General features: G+C 40.3%; 1 protein-coding gene across 1 annotated transcript in view; it reads right to left on the bottom strand.

The window, feature by feature from the left end:
• Nucleotides 1-7,981: 7,981 nt before the first annotated feature.
• The window catches only part of KCNK9 (potassium two pore domain channel subfamily K member 9), an 84,428-nt gene continuing 71,194 nt past the window's right edge, over nt 7,982-21,215 (bottom strand). Inside the window, exon 2 of the mRNA XM_009566207.2 lies at nt 7,982-9,284. Coding sequence (XP_009564502.2) covers nt 8,443-9,284 — 842 coding nt within the window. The 3' untranslated portion in view covers nt 7,982-8,442. The remainder of the gene's footprint in view (nt 9,285-21,215) is intronic.

Raw genomic sequence — 21,215 nt, 5'->3', positions numbered from 1 at the left:
AGCTCTGTCACTGAAATACCTTGCCTTGGTTCCTAAGAACAATGCTGTCCTGAGCTCTTGCCCAGTGTGCAAGTTAGGTGTCAGCCCTGTCTTCCACCACCATCAACCAGAAGCCAGGAAGAAATCCAGTCCTTTGCCTTTTCAAGTTTTCTCAGACAGAGTTTGGGAGCAGGATATGCCATAACATGTGTTCTTATCAGTCCAGCTTGCGACACAGAAATTCAGCTGTATCTTCCCCATTCCCCAGGAGGTGCAGCTATGTTTGGACATGTATCCAGCAACCCTTCTTCCCAGAAGCACAATCTATCCCAGACAGAACAGCTGAGACACTTTGGCTGTTGCACCAAATGGGTACCAGAACCTCTTTCTACCCTGAAATATAGCCTCCTGCTCATCCATTTGGATCATCCCATCTATCTCAGACATAACACCAGTTCATTCCTCTACAGGTATGAAAAAATCAGGCCTAAAGCCTACCTCCCCAAAAATATTTAACCATCTATTTAGCTCAGTGGGAATTAAGAGCCTCAGTGCATATAACGAATCTGATCTAAAATCCTTTCCCCAGATATTTCCATGACCATATCCAGTCAACATGCCAAGATGATAGTCGTCAACAGGACAGCTTTAGCACGACCTCCATGTCAGCAGTGATATTACAAAACAGGACTTTTGGAAATAATTTTGTACACTTGTGGTTTCAGACACTTGGAGGCCAAAATCTTTTACACACTCTACTTCGGCTAATCTAATTAAATACTGTTATCAGATTAATTAGCCACTTAACAATAATTAATGATTAAGGAGCTGCAAACTCATGCTATAGGGAGAGCTAGCAATAATGAATAAATGTTATTTCTCTAAAGGTCAATCTTGATTATGTTTTGACATGTGGAAACTGTCCAAACACAGACAATATGAACAGGTTCCTTTGCTGTCTCCTGAACTCAGCTGGACAAGCTTAGCATTACCGACACATTCCTATGGCAACAGGTCTGGGGAGGTGCTATCAAAGATGGGCAAGGATACTACAACCCAGGTCTTTCTGAGTCACCACATGGATTTGCTGAGGGAAACAGGAGGGATGGTGTAACTGTTCTCTTCCAAGAAAGATGCTCTGTAAAACAATTTTCCTTGCTTCCTCCTTGACACTAGCATCAGTAATGCGGTTTCATCAATGACAATCCACTCCACCATGAACTAGCCATGGTCCATCCTTTCCACACCTCCTGTCACTCCTGCTTGGAAGGATGCTGGCAGATGACTAGCAAATAGACTAAACCCAGAAGACACATGGCTCTTCCTTCAATTGAAACCACACCAGAGACATTACGAATGATCTACAGCCAGTGAGCCAAGCCACTGTGTCTCTTTGCCTGCTCATGTCATTTGTGCTACCCTTTCTCCTGACAGACTTCTTCCAAACAAATATACTCCCAAATTCTCCTCACAGGCTAAAGCATTGCATCCCAGCCAGAGAAGAAATGGATTTCACTCATGCAGTTTTATGCACTTTGCATTTTCTGTTTGATTCCCCACATATTGTTTTTAGTCAATCTGTAGATTTCTTTTGTCAGTAGTAATTAGAGTGGAACATTTCCTTCCCCAGGGTGCAGTTCTGTAGCATGATGCTTTTCATTAATAGATGAGGGGGGAAGTACAGAGTGTTGTGATCTTGGGTCTGAACATACATCTATGAAATGGCAAGATAATGAGTTAATGTCTGGGTAGCAAAGGCGGGAGGGCATATGGAGAAAGCCAGAGGGCTGCTGTCTTTGAAACTGATCTCTCTTCCAGCCTCAAGTATATTGCTCTGGATACAGCAATTACTGCAAGCTGTTCCACAGAACAGATAGACAATGAATCAAAGCCAGGCTAGTAGTATCAGAACTTATGCATGAGGAAGATATATTATATAGCATAGTTTCAATTATTATATTTGCTAGCTCCGCTTGTGAATTACCCAGCTATGATAAATGTTATGCTGTTGTTTGCTCTGCATTTCTCAAAGTGAACTAAAAGACAACACGGCTTAGAACTGTGAATATTAATTACCATCAAAATTTTCCCTTTTTCCTCTCCCTGATCTGTTGTGGGTGTTAATGTATGGCAGCACTTCTTATGTGGTCACAAAGCAAGGTGAGGAAGGGCGTTGGGATATTTATTAATTACAATATTCACAGAAGGTGAGACAACTGAAGGCAGACAGCTCCAGGCAGGCAGCTTTGGATGATTGGATTCAGTAAAACATAAATCATACAGGTTAACTGTTGTCTTCAGGCCTTTCTGCTCTCCATTAGATTTAGTAAGGATTGTTCATGGCAAGCATTAATTGAAGATATCGATACAGTAACTAGCAGTAAATAGAAAAGGTGTACATTCCAGTTTCAGTAAAGGAGCATAAATCAGGACTCAACGTGTTGCACCCAAATCAGTTAAGCTACTATATTGGAAATCTGCATGAAAAAAATTATCCTCACACCACTTTGATTTCTCTTTAGCTTACAAATTCACAGTAATACAAAACCACAAACTTCAGAGAATAGTCCAACAAGAACCAGCTCATCAGCTCAACATCCACCTAGGTTATGTGCAAACCCAATCATGCCTACTTTCTCCAGCATGCAAGGAGAAACTTTATGGAGCTCTCAGTATAAAGGGGACACAGATGCTGAACGCTCCTCAACTTGAAGCCTTGTGTTGGTCTTTCCTCTCAAAAGAATATTGATGTGTACATGTACATGCCTTGGAAAATTGTGCAAAGGACAATAGAGTTTGATTGAGAACCAGTCAAGGGCTTTGGAGAAGCTTTTTTGGGGAAAAGAAAAAAGTAGCAATAACAATCAATAAAAAATTTCTAATTAAATGAAGGATTTAGGGCTGGTTTGAACAAGTTTAGCTTTAGTAAGGTGTCCATCGGCTTCAGAGGAAGGTCCTGCCACTTCAGGCTTTAGAGAAGGAAAGAGTTTGTTTACAGTCAGCTGAGACGATTAACATAAAGTATCACAGGGACCAGCCAATGCTCAGGATGGGCTGGCTGAATAAAATCTTGGTTTCAATGTAGACAAGCAGCAAAAAAACTGACTGGAGAATCAGGAACTCCATGAATCTCTTCATCAGCAATTATCAGTGAAACATCAGTGGCGTAGACCTTGAATGAGCAGAGTACAGTCAGTCTCCCAGACTGATCCTACCCCAATAAAAGCCCAAGTGTCTTTATCGCCTCATGGTGGTTTCTGCTGGGAATAACACCACTCCTGCTGTTGGAAACAATTTCTTTCCATCTTTCGTTTTGCCATTATTTTTTTTGGTGAAAGTTCCTTTGCCACGTTCATCATCTCCACCTGAAATAACTGCAGACTGCTTTTTGGCAAAGGGTACCATCAGTTTTCTTGGTTTTAATTCATTCTCTGGATTCAGATTAAGTAGCGTGAAAATCCCAGAGCACCTTCCATCTATAATCAGTTTCTCCACATCCAATGTCATTACTCTATTTGTTCTGATTTTGGGGTATCATTATGTTGGCTAATCCTTTTCATACACTTTATCTTGCTGAAGTTCCCAAAATAGAGGTTGATATTAAAGTTAGATGAAAGGCAGGCTGGTCAGAAAGGCAATATTTCTTTTTTTCAGGTCTGTGAGTGTTATGCTCTAGTTGATTAAAGCAGTGATGGTGTGATTCTCATTGTAATTTGTGCATTATTCCAGTCAATAATAGGTCTTCTTGAAATATGCTTTAAAAAGTCCATAACATTAGTGTAATGGACACGCTCCAACACACCTCTCAGGTCTGGCTCCCTCATAAAGATTTTAAATGACTGCCTTAATTAGATCCTAATATTAACAGAAATATTACATAAAGCTAAATGAGGATATAAACTTCAACTGAAAGCTACTTCCATCCAAGAACCAGCCCTCTGGTCTTAAACACATAAAATTATTTTAGAACATTTTCATTCTCCATCTTGGTCCACTGACTGCTGTTTTTTAAGCTTTTAATAACTAATGCTGTTTTTTTTCCCATAAAAGAATGGTTTCAAATTCATCAGAGAAAACAAGAAATTACTTTGTTTAGGTTTGATGCACAATAATCTTGATTACTGCCCTCGCGTTTCTTCACTTGAAGAACTAGGAAACTAATAAAAGAACCTACAATACTGTAAAGGAACTTTGTCACCTCCCTCTTCTCTTTTTTTTTTTTTTTTTTTTTATGATATTGCTGATTTTGTCCTCATGAGCTCTTCCAGAAAAGTCCAAACAAAAGTCTATTGCTGAAGGTCACACTATATCTTCTCCATTCATTAACAACCAAAAAGCTATTTTGGACCCTTGAAGCAACTTCTAAATGCCTCTTCTAGAGCCACCCCACTACAGCCACCCCTGTAAAGCTTTTATATGTACAAAGTTCTGGCACAGCAGCCCCAGTTAGATCAGTCAGGATCTTCCCTATGCAGTAACGAAGACCAAGCAGAGAGTTGTGCCTGCATTGTTCTATCAAGTTTCCTCTTTCATTTCCATATCACAGCATGCTCAGTCAAAGCTATTTTGGTGCTTCACTGATCAAACTGATTTTTCCCTTTGATGATAATATGAAATATGATAGGATAATAAGGTTGTTATGTAATCAGAGTAGACAGCAGGGAGCTAAATTTGTGTTGTTTTGATGAAGAGCACATTAGTGTGACACAAATAGACTAATCTGATTTATTATTATTATTTCTAATGTTTAATAATAGGGAAGGGTAGGGGAAATGAGACTCTGGGGAATAAGAGTGCATCACATAGTGATAGCAGACGTCTGTGTGCTACAGAAACACAGGTTAGGAATTACGGATATTAGAATGTCTTGTCATAAGCAGCACCACTACTAGCTGAACTTCAAAAGAGCTAGTAGCAAGCAAGAGAGGTTGAACTGAAAGAAATAATGTCTTAGTGGAATAAAACTAATAATATCCCAGAGAAAAGAATTGAAGAAAGCACTGTCATTGGAAGAAAGAAGTGTTCATGGAGGGCAATAAGAAGTCAGAGACAGAGCAGACGATAATCAGCTCACCTTTCACTGTCTGATTTATCAAGTATAACTGAAAAACTGGGATTAACCTTGGACAAAAGCTTTTCTTTCATGATACAGTCTGTTCCAGTTCCAGACGGCCCAAGTCATTATTCACACATCAGTCAAGAACCACCAAAATGCTGAGAGAAGCATATTTTTACCTGGTGTACTGATGCGTACACATGAGAGTTTTTGTATTTGTGTCTGCTCACAAAGCAAAGTCCTGCAAGAGCTCATGCAAACATCTGAATGAATGCAGGCTTGCAAATGAAATATCTTGCCACTTTAAAATCTCATGTGTAACAAAAATATAGATTGGACAGAATTGCAGGTTCTTCAGGCAGAAAATAAAAATAAACATATTTTATAATTTTAAGGAATGCAACTACATTTTAGCAAAACACTTTCCCACATACACACTTCTTACAATTTTTAGATTAAAAGTATCACTATGGACATCTACTCTGGCTCCTTCCGTATCACCATATATAGATTTCTTCAACCACATCCATAAACTCAAACTAAGCTAAAGCAGAGCTCTTATAAAGCCATTGAGTTTTCATGCAAAGACTCCTAAGTGCAGATAGCCCATGAGATGCCAAGCTAAGTTGTTCTCCTGGTTAAATACCCCATGTATTAAAATTTACTCTTCATTTATGGTTTCAGAGGGAAGATTTAGTAACAAATCTACTAGACTATGTAACAGCTTTGAACTTCTGGAGTTCAACATGATTTATAGGACATTTAAAGATTATTTTTATATGCAGCAGAAATAGAATTATCTTCTTTTCTTAAAGGAAGAAAAAGGAAAAATCTAATAAATGTTTTATATGTTGTAATTTTTTTTTCACAAAACTCTTTTTGCTGTAAGTCCTGTTACAAAAAGTTTTTTTTTTTGTCAGACACACAGAATTTCACTTGAGTTCTGCAGAACCCCAGACTTTTCCTGCACTTCTGTAGTGTCAAATACACCCACCAGTCATACATGATACAGATGTGTGTATTCCGGGCATATTTTTTATTTCCTTAGTAGGAAAGGAAACCTAAGTTTATTTGCGCTTCTGTGATATCACCAGCAAAGACTATGAAAGGTAATTTTGACAGCACTGTGAACCCTATGTGCCACCCTCACAGAAACCAGCTCCTAGGTTTCAATCACTGAGGTGGTTTAACACATCCTCAAACTTCTTTTCTAGGTATGCTTGCTTCTAGCTCGCTTCAATTCTTCTGCCATTAGCATTTCCATTCAGACAGGGTAAACGCAACACAGCAGTAATGCACCCAGCCTGCTCTCCTGCTATGCTGAAGGATGTTATCCCTACATGTTAGACAGAAGAAATCCATCCTCATCCATCCTTGTTAAGAATCCGAAATTATTTCTTCACTAATCTTAATGGAGATTTTCATGCCATGGCAATTCATAATCCCAAAGGAAGCTGCATAGGGGAGTCAAACTCATGGATACTTGCTTATCATTTACTTGAAACATGGATATGGAAATGAGGAGTAGACATACATACTGGATATAGCTAATAATTTAAAGCCAGGGAAAAGAGAAGAGGAATTACAATCCTGATTTCTCCCTATCAATGCTTTTTATAGTTGCCTCTTCGATATGATATCAACATCCATCAGCACACAGAGCTCAGAGCTGGGACTTGTACAAAAACACAGTATATAGTTTAAGGAAAAAAATGGATTATTGCTTTTACACTGAGAGCATAAAATGGTAGAATCAGAAGGAGGTGATTAGTGCCAAAAAAAAGATGATGTTTGTATGGTGAGTTAACACGGAAGGCGATTTAAAGATAGGATTAAATCAGAGACAAAGGTTCAGGTTTATAAAACTCCCAGTCTTACTACAGTCAAATCAAAGATGAATCTCCCAAAAGCACTAAATCCCATGTAATCGTTGCAAATACCTATTGTCTTAAAAGGGAGCTGGATTAGGCCTTTAATTCAATTCTGTAAAGTCTGTTTGGTCCAGATGAACAACCGAGAGATGGACAATCTCCAAGGAACAACTCCACAACATGGTCTCAACATCCTCCACTACAGCTTGCCAAGGCAATCACTCCCAATGTTACCCACCAAACACTGGAGTAAAACTGCTTTTGCCCATTACTGCTAAATGCATTTTGCCTTTCTGCCTAGCAAAAAAAGCAATATTACATCTAATCTCACAAGTTCCCAGTGAGCCAAACACAAGATACTGTCCCTTGAATTCTTCCTGAGACCAACAAAGGCTTTCTATTATTTACAAATCAAAAGCATTTAGAGACAATCATCTTTAATTTTTTATTTAAAAGAAGGAATGCCCTGTCACTGTTATATAAGAAAAAATATACATCCACCTATTTATACCCATCCTAATCCAAGCATTCCAAAAAATATTAAATTCCTATTCATGCAGGTAATTGCTGCACAAAATAATAATAATAATAATATTAATAATAATAATAATAATTTTATAAATAAAATAAAAATAACAAAATACACTCTTTAGTTCCAACAATTCTCCCAATTTTTCTCAAAGATTCCATTTGCAAATTGTTGGAACAGTTGGAAATGATAAAAGTAAATATAATTAAATCAATAGGATTATTTGCTTTTGATTATTAATTTCATTGCTAGTTTTCCTTGCGTTTTGTATTATGCATACCAGTTTTACAAAGTGCATGCTTTATTTTATTTATTTTTTTTTTTAATTTTGAACTGGCAAGCTAAAATGATCCATCTTTTCCTGCCTTTTTTTTTTTTAACGTTAATACAATCTAAAATCTAGCATTAAAAAATTTACCATGATACACCTGGTATATTGACTGCTTGTGGCGCATGCTTGTCTTGGCAAAAAAAAACCAAAATAAATAGGCTCCCCTCCCACCCTCCCCATTCCTTTTGGAAGCAATTTAAAAGTTGAAAGCAGGCTGGAACACAATTGCTTCAAGGGAAAAAGAAAAAAGTAATACCTGATGCATTAATTTTTGTCACATGGCACTAGTTGTGGAATTGCCCGTACATACACACGCACACACATCCAACACGCACACAAGCACGCACGCACGCTGCAAACTGCTCATGAGGAACATAGTTTATTAGGTCAGGAGTGCCAGTGGCACATGAAGGCTCCCAGCTGTGTGTGCAACTTTGGATTTGGTACCCACTTCACGTCACCTTGAATCCTCTGACATCCACCGAGGGGGTAATGTAAGGCATACTTTGCTGGAACAGTAATAATCCATGCTTCATGCTCAAGAGCTGAGTCTCAGAGGAGGACTGGCTTTCTCTACTCCCTTTGGCCTCACTCCGTCTCACTTAAGGAACAAAATAAACCCAAAACAACAGAGAAGAACTGGGGAAAACAAGGAAAGCAAAGAAGGCAAATCCCTTTAAATGGACTTTCGCCTTTTCATCAGCCTGTGGTTATCTGTAAAGCTGTGCAACCCAGGTGAGATGGAGCTGACAGGAGATGGGAAAAGGCTGTTTTTTAATGTGCTTGGCGAGATCTCCTCTATTTTGTAAGAAATGGAGTGAAAGTACTGGGGGTTCAGCTTTGAGCTGAACGAATTTTGGTGGGACACCACCCGGCTGGTGTACTCATGGGACCTGTAACACATGCAGGAACAAACTGACTGAAGGTCTGTTACTTCGGCCTTGTACCGTGGCCGACCATGCTGGGAGTCCTCTTGGATGTGGATAATCATGCTGTTGCGGTTCCCTGCCAGGGACGCCCGTTCCTCAGCATCCCGTCTCTCGTCCTCACTGTTCATGGTTAAGAACCTGAGAACAACCAGATTTAGAAATGCCCCAATGACTGTCAACCCCACTAGAATGTACATAAAGCTAAAAGCCACATAGAGAGGCTTCTTTTGAAGGGCCCCTTTGGTCTGCAGGGCCACATAGTCTCCAAACCCTATAGTAGTCAATGTTATAAAGCAGTAATAGTAAGCGTGGAAAAAGCTCCATTCCTCGTACTGGGAAAAGGCTGCTGCTCCAATGCAGAGTGTTCCCATGCAGGAGAAGAAACCCACAGTGACCATGTTTTCCATGGAGACTTCAGTGCTCCTCATCCCACAGCACTTTTTGATGCGTTTCAAGAGGTACTTGACAAAGGTGTTCATGCGCTCGCCCAGGCTCTGGAACATGACGAGTGTCAGTGGGATCCCCAGGACTGCGTAGAACATGCAAAAGGCCTTCCCTGCATCCGTCCCTGGGGCAGCATGTCCATAACCTGGGAGGGGGAATGAAAAGATAAGACAGTCAGCAAAGCAGATCATGACCACAGCTCCCTCTTTCATATCAGCCACATGAACCGCAGAGACTCTGATACGGCAGCCAGATCCAAAGCTACATGAATGCTGCACTCACGCAATCTTCGTATCTTCTTGCCTATGCCCTGTATCCGAAGCAAATAAAACATTTCTTTAGCTCACTTCCTGAGCTGTGCCGTCTGTTGGCAGACGGATAATATGTAAAAAGCAGTTTACAAAAGAAGCACATAAATCAAAATATGAAGTACTTTTCAGGTTATGAAACAAAAAGATTCTCCCTTTGTATTGGGCCAGGTAGCCTGTTCATCATAAAAGGCAGTTTCCAAATTACCTGGAAAAAGAAGTGTCTTCAATAGATTGATGCCGTGTTCATTCCACCTGATTGTCCCTCAATAAAGGCTATAATTGCCTCTCATTACTAAGATCAGCTTTTGAACTACAGGGGTGTTAATTAAACCAGGGACATCTTCCCATTTTATAGCTTTAGTTACAGCTGATAAAGAAAAGGAAAGCTTCAGAAAATGTGATTTTCCAGATGGTTGCAGAGATGGCAGTTGGTGGAAACAGCTTTCACTTTGGGCTCTAAAGAAAATGGTTGGGGTGAAAAAAAGATTTCTTTTGATATCACCATATCCCTCTCACAAGAAATATCCACAGAGACAGTTCAGGGAGATTATAAAACATTATTATTATATGATTACACACTATCTCACAATTGAATTTCTAAGATTTGTCATAGATTTTGTAATTAACTTGGGATTCACAGCTGTCCCATAAGATAGGAATATGTTCATATCCCTGTTTTACAGATAGGGAAGCATAGACAGTGGCAGGCTATAATTTTTCTCCAATTCACATAAGTAGAAAGAATATCCAGAAATTCTGATTTCTATTCTGCCCTATGTCATGTTCACTTTCCACAATACCAAATAAATGTCTTTACCATATTTTCAGCATAAAACTAGAGTAAAGAAAAAGCTTAATTTATGAAGATAATAAGAATAAGACTTTACAAATAGATTCATATATAGGAGATCAGCCATATACTTTTCCATTACAACGTGGCTTTAATGAATAGGCACCTTAGTTATTCCCTTCAGCACTGTGAAATAAGGGATTTCAAAATACACCAAAGAAAGACTTCTCTCTCTATTACTTTAGCATTACAGAATCTATCCAGCCACAGAGACAGCAATACACAAAAACTAAACTCCAACAGTGTATTTTCCTGAAATTCAGCAAATCTCAAATTTAAAACACACCACTGTCTTCTGAACATCAGAGACTGCCTCTGGGAAAAATGAGAAAGTCAGTAATTGCCAGAGGAAAAGGGACAGAGAAAATCATTAAGTCTGGAAAATAGCCTTCCATAGTGTACAGGGTTCATCTCTTAGTAGCCAGGTTTTACTTTTGTCAGGTAAAGACAGAAACAAAAGCAACTGCTTTGGTAGCAGATTTCAGCTACCAAAATTCAGCCTAACTTCCTCTACAAGAATGCCACTGCCTTTTACCAGGGTATAATGAGGTGGTTCAATATAAACCATAATAAACACACAGCTTAAAGAGAAATAGAAAGTTTAACATTGGTATTTCTCAGTCTTCTGTGATGAAGAAGAAAATATCAAACAGAAGACCTTAAAATTAGGTACAGCAAATGCATCCCCTAATAAGCCAAGAGGTTGAGATAACAGTGAGAATGGTATTTATGGAGCTTTATATTGGATCACACTGAGGTAAATACTACCTACACTACTCTACTAGACTAACCAGTTTGCTGAGGTCCTGCAATCTAGCAATATGACCAGAGCAGGCAGGTTTGTCTGATATTTAATGAGATACGATCTGGATGATCAAGAACAGTCTGAATAACTTCCACCTTGGCTGGAAGTGATGTCATTAGTACTCTCTTTCTCTCTGTCTCTCTTTTTCATAATCCCTCCCAGCTGCTTAGACTTCCAAGACAGAGGTCATGTGGCTGGCACCAAGCAAAATAATTTGGCATAAAGAAATGTCATGCCTCACAGTGTTATTCCAATTCTGGACTGCAGAGCACCAATCCACCACAAAAGCCATCTCCTCCCAGTTAGGGAAGGGCTGGTCTACAGGCATCAAGCAGAACTGCTGGAAGTTGTAAGCAAGGGAAGCAAAGGATCAGACCCTAAGGGCTAACACCAAATGAATACTCTGTTGAGGTCTTCCAATTATGATTTTTCCAGGCCTCGTCTGTCTTCCAGTGAAAAACTTTCAAAAACTGTGTGCACCTATACGTAACTGTAGGAAAAAAACGGAATACTTTTTTTTTTTACCATAGCATAGCTATTTAAGTCTGCAGAACTATGCTCAGCCTCTTTGAAAACCCATTTTTCCATGATGTTTTTCAGATAAGACACAGAGAGAAACTACTTATTACAGTCTATGTGAGGTCCATTCAGGAGGACACCACCAACAGCTGCCTCTTGCTTTCAAAGGGACGTTGCACTGGAGTACCAGGACACAACTGTGGAGTGCAGTGGAAGGGAGTACACTGCTACTCTAAATCCAACAGTGGACACAAGCAGATGGCTGGGGAAGAATATAGAAATGGTATGATTACATGTGACATTTTCCCCAAGGATTCACTTACCCAGCTTCACCATTTGTAGCTCAGGGGTTTCTTAAATCAGATATGGTTTCAGTAACATGCAATGAATTTCTCTTGGGCACCGTCCCTTGAATGTTTATAAAGCTTTAGCACTTGCAACATCCTGTGGCAAGAAGGTCTACAGAACAAAAACGTGTTCTTTGAAAAAATCACCATCACTTCTTTATTTTGAACTTCTCTGCCATTGATATCACTTGGTGCTCCCTCCTTCTCCATGGAAAAGACCAGAAACAATCAATCTTTACTCTCCTTCTTTGTATTACTCATTATTTTAGAGACATCTTATCAACAAAAATGCCATGTGTGCATGCAGACCTTAAGCAAGTATCTCCAGCACTGTATAGCCTCATACGAACAGAGCAGCTCGCTTGGATCTACATCAGTGATCTTTGTAGCACGCTTAGCTGCAGGGTACAGACAGGCCCATAAAGTCTGCCTTATCCTCAAACATGACTTCTCTTGCTTCTGGAGCAAAAAAGTGTCTCAATAAACAACTTCATGCTATTGCAACGATATAGACTGCCCAGAATAAATAAATCCATAACAAGAATAAAACTCTATGGGGAAAAATTTTTGAATACTTTCAGTGCATTGCATCTACATAGTGACCACCTCCAAGACTGCAAGGTCATGTCAACTCCAGCAATCTAAACTGGGACAAGGGATGGATTCTACCACAAACCCATGATTGCCCACACTGTTAAATCATTAGCACGCTTCCTGACACAGCTTTACCCTGGACCAACCAGCACCATCTCAGGCAATGCCCATGCCTGGCCTACCCATGAAGGTTAACACTGGCCAGGGACCACTGCATGTGGACACCGCTCTGAGGCAGTACATGTGTTTAGCTTTTACCAGCATCCTCTATGCCATCTCTGCTGGCTTCTCTGTCTTAAAAAACACAGGTCCTGCTCTGTCTAGTTAGATAGATAGAGCCTGAATGGTGCACAGCAAAGGGTGTTTTTCTACACTGGGCTCTGTCAGAGACTGTAAGACATTTGTCTTTAGACATGCATTGGTATCAGGCCAAATACATGGTCAGTGTTAAAAAATAAAAATGAAATGTGGCAGTGGCAAGTTATTTATAGTTCGTGTTCAGGCCACTGTGTAGCTACAGAGCAGCTAAGCCTCATTCACATTCAACCTACGACAGGTTTTAGATGTCTTGAAACTCAAAGCAACACTGTGTTATTCACGAGGGATGCATTATTGCTTTCAGGAGTAGGCTTCTCCCCCCATCCATCTACACATCATTCAGCCCCATGATGGACATTTTGGCCTGGTCATCACTGACAACAGCCTCTGGAAAGAAATTAACTGCTCCATTCTCGTAACTTGAACCTTTCCTACTCATGCTGGCAGCAGCCCTGGCTGTGAGATAATGAAAAGAGGATAACAGCACCTGTTACTCAGATGGGCAAGCATAATTCAGATTAAAACGTCATCCTGATGTCACACACTTCACTTCAGAGGTTTATCTACGTCAAAGAAACTGCCACAAAGAACAAGTTGGCTCCCTGCTGGATTTTGCTGCTCATGGTTTCAGCCGTGAGAAGAAACAACATAGACTTCACAGAGCAGATGAAAGAGGTTTCAGTAGGTATCAAGGAGACACTTCATCTAACTGGTAGTAACTCATTTAACAGGACAAACACACTCTTCTGTAAGGAAATTGAGAGCACATCATGAATGCTGCTTTCCCTGGATGAAAGCTGCCATTTAACAATCCCAGCCTCCTGGTACATAAGCACCACTGCCTGCTCCCTCTTCTCTCTCTTACATGTCTGCCCTCTCCCCAAATGCTGGTGTCTTTCTCTCCAAACATCTCCAGGATGCTCTTTTTCTTTAATTCCCTTGTCAATTGATCTCACTGCAGCACATCACCTGCATAATCTCTGTTATTTTGAACGGCTTTCCTTTCCATCCTTAAAGAAACCCTCACCTTCCATGCTCAAAAGACAGTCTCAAAGTGTGTCACGTGGCTCCCTACAGGAACACGCAACAATACAGGATGATACTATCCCATGTAGTGAAGACATGGACAACATGTGAGAGAAAGAAGGGTGTGTCAACCCCCAGCTGCAACATCAAATCCAAAATTCGGAACAAGGTCAGCGCAGCCTCTCACCTTGGCCTGTTATGATTGCTTCCATGTCCTGACTGCAGAGGTAAAGCCACATCACCTGGGGAATTACACTTACACTCTGTTTTGTATCAAGACCTATCAAAAGGTAGAGCACAAGTCTTATGAGGAGCAGCTGAGGAACTGGAGTCTGCAGAAAAGAAGGCTGAGGGGAGACATTATTGCTCTCTACAACTGCCTGAGGTGGGTGTCAGTTTCTTCCCAAGTAACAAGTGATAGGACAAGAGGAAATGTCCTCAAGTTGCACCAGGTGAGTTAGACTGGATATTAGGAAAAATTACTTCACCAAAACGTTTATCATGCATTGCAATAGGCTGCCCACAGAAGTGGTGAAGTCATCATGCCTGAAGGTATTTGAAAGATGTGTAGATGTGGTGCATAGGGACGTGGTTTAGTGGTAGACTTGACAGTGTTAGGTTAAGGGTTGTACTTGGTGATCTTGAAGGTCTTTTCCAACCTAAATTATTCTGTGAAGATCTGCAGAATACCTACTCCAGGCAGCAGGGACGCAACAGGCTTCCCTCACTTTATTCTCACCGCTTTATTTATCTGGGGATCACATGCAACACAGGCAGGAATTCCCTGCAAGAAGTTGCCCCTCTTGAGGAGTCTTCCTCTGGATTCTTAGAGGACTGAGAAGGTCACCTCCATGGGACACACTGGACTACTGTTCTTCAGAGATTCTTCAGCTGCTTGGATTGGACTTTCCTCTTCCTTCCCTACATGGACTCCTCCACCAGCATGTACATAGGTCAGCCTCCCCTCTGTCCTCTTGAATGCCTACCTGTGACCACGAGGGGACAGATTTACTCAGTTTATTGAAGCAAAGTACCTGGAAGTGCTGCTCATTCAGTACCAGGACCATCAGAGGTGTGTGCCCAGGCAATTAAAGAATCATAGAATCGTTAAGGTTGGAAAAGACCTCTAAGATCACCAAGTCAAACTGTCAGCCCAATACCATCATGCCTACTAAACAAAGTGCCACATCTACATGCTTTTTGAACATCTCAAGGGAAGGAGACTCCACCTGGACTCTTTCCCTGGGAATTTCTACCTTCCAGCTGGAGAGACCAGGGGCCTTCTCTACTTTCACTAGAAAAGATTGTGTTTTCCTTCTGAACTTGCACCCCAGCAGAACACAGCTCCTCATTTTGAGAGATCCTGCATCCTAACGGGGAAACACAGATTTGGTCAAAACATTTTGCCCTTTCAGATACCCACTAGGTTACTCTATGAAGGAATAAGTTTACAACTTGAAACCAAGCCATAAGAAACTTTTTCTAATTAGTTCTGGGTTCATTCTCATTTCTTGATAAGAAGGAGCCACCTATATCTGTATATCTGCCCATCTGCCTTTTCTCTCCAGCAGCTTTGAAGCTGCTCACCGATTTCCAACACTTAGAAGCAACTGTAATATGAACTTGATAATAATCTATTCTGCTGGGCCTGCCATCTGGCCAATCTGTGAATACACATAATAGGGCCAAAAACCCAACACACACATAGTGCAAACTCAGCTGCAATGTGATCAGCTTTGTCTCTGGCCAGTTACAGGGGAGAAACAGGAGCTGGGGGTTCCCGCAAGGTGGGGCAAGCTGTAGGGACATGGGAGAGAACTGCTGTCTTATCGCATAAGACAACCTGTGATAGAATACCTATCTGCCTGCAAGGGAGAGGATGCAGATCAGGGTTCAGGAGAACTGGTGGACATTTTGGAGTTCACGGGAAACCAGGCTTGACTACTGCTACTGCTCAAGAAACTCCTTGTTACAAGCAAAAGACAAAACTTAAAAACATTGCTTTAAAAAAATAACAAAACAGAATATTTGAGAGTGCTGCATTTGTTTGGGTTTGTTGTTCCTTTCTTTAACTTTCCACATGAAACTTTTCCATTTTTCCTGTGTAAAATTTACACTATAAAGGTTTTTACTAAAAAATGTTGGTAAATGAGGGATAGTGGAAATTTTCAAGTGGCCACATGAAACCACTGACAATATTCCTGCTGTATGACACATAAAACCTGATCACCTTGAACCTCCCCTTGTTGAACTTATGACAGTCTCTACTTTTAATCACTTAGATGAGAGAAGTCTGAGAACACTGGCAGTTCTTTCAAATAAGATGAGAGAGCATCTGAGGTAACTACCACCTGGTGTACCACCACCCATGAAACCAAGGATGAAAACATTTGCCAGTTAATTTTGCCCAGACACAACAACATTATCTCTATGCGTCTCTGCAACTTCCTCTCCCTCAGAAAAGAGGCTAGGAAGAGGAAAGAATTCCTCTTCGGCTCTGTGAGGAGCCTAGCACTGAAAACAGCAGGGATTTGGACCATCCCTTTAGCATACCATTCCCCAACTCTTCTAGCGGCTGTATTCTGGATTTCTGAGTAGGTAATAGTCGACTGTTACCCAGACTAAAAATATCAACAGTGGTACAAATTGGCAGCCAGGCACACCCCCAGCAGAGTGTGTGTACATCACAAGGACACAGCAAGACAGATCAGCCAACAAGCTGGAATCTTGGGTTCAGCAAGAAAAACAAGTCTCCAAAGTCCAAGGATAGGCAGTTGACTCTTTGGGTTCATGTGTAAATGGAAGCATCATGGTAAGAACAAAATGATCAATTTTTCTGGAGCCTGCATACCACCAGCTCAGCATAAAACCTTTGCATCTGGACCAGAGTGGCTTATATCTCTTTGGCACTGAGATACGTGACCACACAAAGCCCTGCAGCACTTCTGAGTCAACATTTTACCATGTTCTCTATTTCTGACTGCGTCTGCACAACTTTCATTTACTTTCTCCTCTCCATCTTGTTCTCTGAAAACAGTTAGAGGATTGACCTGAGGCTCACATCACATCTAGTCCCAAGACAAATCATGACCAGAACAAGTTCTCAATATGAAGAGAATCGTAGCAACCACTAGGAAAGACTTATCAGGTCATGTTATCCATTCCCAGGGGCTGGCATATGATTGTTCCCTACAATATATTCTCCAGGGCTTTGTCCAGTTTTGTTTACATGATTGAAATAACAGGGTTTCTGCTCTCTCCCTTAGGAAATTATGCCCCTGTCTACCAGATCAGCTATTAGGAAGGTTTTTTGATACACAGCCGGCATTTTTCTATGCTGTTTTTATCACAGTGTTCTTCTATGGTCCTCAATTCAACACATCCCATTTTTCTCCATCATTACTCACTCTTTACATTTCTTGGAGATAGTAACAGCTCTATCCCTTAATCTACGTTAGCTATAAACAGAGCTCTTCTGGGCAGAGTCCTGCAGCAAGGAAGACAATAGTTGTTTTACAAGATATACCCAGATTGAGATTTTAACTGTGTCTTCAGAGGTAGCTTGCTATGTGATCGCTTTTATTGCACTCGTTTGAGATCCCTCTTGGTCTTCAGAAACCTTGATGATCTTTGCTAGAGTTGTGCACAGTCCTTATAGATGCAGGATCATAGTAGAAGATTTATCAGTTCCCTGGAGTGCAAAATATCCAATTTTGGTATGAAGGTCTCACTGTTGATCACTATAATATTATGTCCTAATTCTATAGCAAACTTTTCCTGATGCTGTCATTTCTTCACATCCCAAAGGCTCCTTCTACTGCATGTATGTGACTACAATAAGCATTATTTTTCCTCAGATCTCTCTATAAATGGTCTTCTTGAATAGTTTTCTGTAACTGCTTTTGGTTACTCATGGTTTATTGGCAATGATCTGAGCCCTACCCATGAGTTGGGAAAATGAAGGACTGACCACATGCAGGGTTGGCAGGATGAGCCAACAGCACAGGTGGATCAGGGAAAAATACGTCAGTAAGAAGCATGGGGTCCCACGTCTTCACAAGAGGTCGAAAATGAATGGGTTTCTTCTTTATTATGCTGTGATGACAGAAAAGGGGCATGACAAATTTCTGATTTCTCTTTGTTCAAAGGGTTAGTTCTTTTCAAACTAAAAATTCATCAAGTGTGAGCCTTCACACGATTAACAGGATTCTGCTCTCAGACCTGTTGAATGCCTGAAAGAGCTCTCAGTCTGACACTGCCAAGGCTTGAGAAGCTGAATCTCAAAAAATCCTTCTAAACAAATATTACCAAAGGCTGACAAGCAGCAGAGTGGTTCAAAACTTCAAGCAAAAATCATTCCTGAAGTAGTAATCACGTCCTCTCAACCTGTGATGTCATTATCCACTGCAGTCCATAGAGTTCTGTTTGCAAATAAGTGTGACATCAAACGCTGTCAGAGGTGGGATGGCAAAACACAGCACATCCAGCGAGAGAAGCAGGATCACATTTAGGGAAGTGGTTCAGCTGTGCTTTCGCTGAAGCAAATGCATTTTGCCTCTATGACTCCTCTCTATGCAACTATGAGACTTAGAAGAGCACAGAAAACCTGCCATGAGTTTGCTCACTATCTGTTCTCATTTTGTGCTGTATCCAACTGCAGATTGTTCCCATGAGGAAGAAAAATAAAAGGATATTTTCCACTTTTAGAAAATACTAATACACAAATGTTATTTAGAGAAGATTCTCCTCTCTGCTGTTCGAGATACCAGGTCTTCCCCCATCCAAAAGGGCAGCTAAAGAAAAGGTTAGCGATTCCCACTGTACTCATCTTTACTCCCTGCTAGGAAGACATCCCAGCAAATCAATTAGGTGAAAACAACTTTTACTAATACAGGTAAAGTGGCACAAATTCTACGGATACAAAAGCTCTTCTTCCTGGGTCATCTTTGGCTCAGCAGGCAAAAAAAAAAATAAAAATGTACCACCAGTACATCTTTCCTTTCCTTCTCCTTTATCCCTTCATGACCACGATAAGGAACGAGTCAGTTTTCCGGCTTCTACAACTTTGTAATCATAGGCTCCTTTAGATCAGTTACAGCATTTATTGTACCTTCCTCTGAACAAAAGCACTCCAAAATATGTCTTACGACTCTGGGCAGTTTTGGCCAAGGCTATTTTCCCTGCAGACATTCTAATTTTCCAGCAGCTTTATTAGCTGAAACCTGGCTTCAGCGATCTAACAGTCAAAGCAAGGGGAGTCCATTATAATTTCCCCCACTACATCATATATAGATTGAGTAGTGATTCAATTGGATTTATAGATTTCACCAAAGGAGTACACATATTTCAATTAAAAAAAAAAAGAAAAAACATTTCGTTCAAATTATCTGAATTGGTCTTACTTTAGCCATATACATTTTTTTTTAATTTCTGTTGCTCTTATTCCCAAAATGGGCTTATCCTTGAAAAAACAAGCAAAAAGAGATCTTTCCAATTTTTCTTTACAAATTTTAAGAGTATTCTCTCAATTGTCTTTGAAAAATGGAAATAATTCAACCAAAACTTCTGTGAAGGAAGACGCTCAATTCTGATTGGGAAAGGATTTTTGGAACTTGAAACCAAGAAAGTTAATGGAAATATTTTGCCCAACTCTACTGTCCTGTTCAGTTTTCCATTGAGCCAGTAGTAATTTTGAAGTACATTTATCCTTGCACTTTGAAGACAGATGAGGTGAGCTAAAATGTGAAGGTCAAAGCTTTGCAGCCTTGTTCAGAGTTGTCTATGAGAAGATGTGCTGCAATTGCAGTATCAGGGTAATCACTCTGCTGAAGCTAGACCAGTCTAATTCATTGGGTTGGCACTTCCAAATGAAGACACCTCATCCTTTTTTTCTGATAGTAACTTTTATCTCAAAGAAGCAAGCACACATCAGGAGCACAGAGCCTGCCTGTACCTTTCCCCATCAAGATGAAATCGCAGGTGTTTCTCAAGGGATGCTCTTGCAGCCAGTAGACTGTCTAACATAAGTTAGGTGTTTTAGGAACTTGAGCCTAAGAGATTTTAAACCCAGAACTTGAGTTCACATGCAGGAAAATCTCCTTCCTAAAAGGATGGAAGACCACTGCAGTTAGGGCTTCCATCTCCGCTAGCCAAGCTGTAAGGCTGTCCCTAAACTGACTGCTCTTACAGCTAAAAGTCTTCATATTTTAAACTCAAGCTTGTTCATGGTCTGTTTGTCTCATAAAGCTAAAGTCCTTAGCCTAAAGAGCAATCCTTCCAGTTTTTCTGCCCTGCTACCAGAGACTGAAAAAGATCACCCATATCTCAGCCTCCTGACCTTTTTTCCTACCATGAACAAACTATCCACTGCTAGTCTGTTGCATTAGGTAGTTTCACTTTCATTACAATTTGCACCTTTCCTGCTTGAATTCAATTTTCTTCTACATCAATAACTCAAATTTAGATACAGAAACACAGAAATTCAATGCTCCTTTTGTCCAAACTTTGAATAGTATTTCATATCATTTTGGACAGATCTTGTAGAGAGAACCGACACAAAACTTGAAATAAAGCACTTGCCTGTCTCTGGATCTCAGTACTAAAAATCCAGGGGATCTTATTTTTTCTCACATTGATGAAAACAGTAATCTTTCTTGGTGACTATGAACTCAAAGAACTGTAACTCAAGTGCACATGAGTTCACGGTTTAACTAGAGACAAACGATAGAGCAAAGCTCCATGCTAGCATTAAACAGATGGATGCTAAAAAGAAATTGTCCATATACTGTAAGCATCTCTTCAACAAATGACCCATAAAAAGCAGGATTGGTTCGTGTACACTACTGAATGTTGAAGTTGATAGGCATATCCCAATTATTTATCCTAAAATTGGTTCATTTTAATCTCCTCAACACATTTCAAGATCCCAACAAATCCTTTTGCTGAGACCAGTCTGAGATCTTTCACTGTCCCTTTTATTTCTTTATTGTTTACAGATATCTACCTTTTCCACATCAGCTCTGATAAGCACACCAAGCAGCAAGATTGCAGGAGGCAGTAGAGTGAGACACCATTTAATGCACCTGACTAGGCATAATCAGAGCAATCCATCACTTCAGTTTTCTATTGCCAGCCAAAAGGAACAGTTAAACTGAATGGGAAGAAATGCAAAGGCATTAACTCAAACTTTTTTAAACCTCTACCCCTCATTATTTCTCTTTTGCTGGGTGGAAAACAGTGCCCTACTATATTATTTAATTCTGTAAAAAAGTGATTTTCCATTTTATTTCATCCCTGAAATCCTCCA

Source organism: Cuculus canorus, chromosome 2, assembly GCF_017976375.1.
Source record: "Cuculus canorus isolate bCucCan1 chromosome 2, bCucCan1.pri, whole genome shotgun sequence".
NCBI classification, from domain to species: domain Eukaryota; kingdom Metazoa; phylum Chordata; class Aves; order Cuculiformes; family Cuculidae; genus Cuculus; species Cuculus canorus.
Note: the sequence above shows the minus strand (reverse complement) of the source record. Positions and strands in the feature narration are given on the sequence as shown.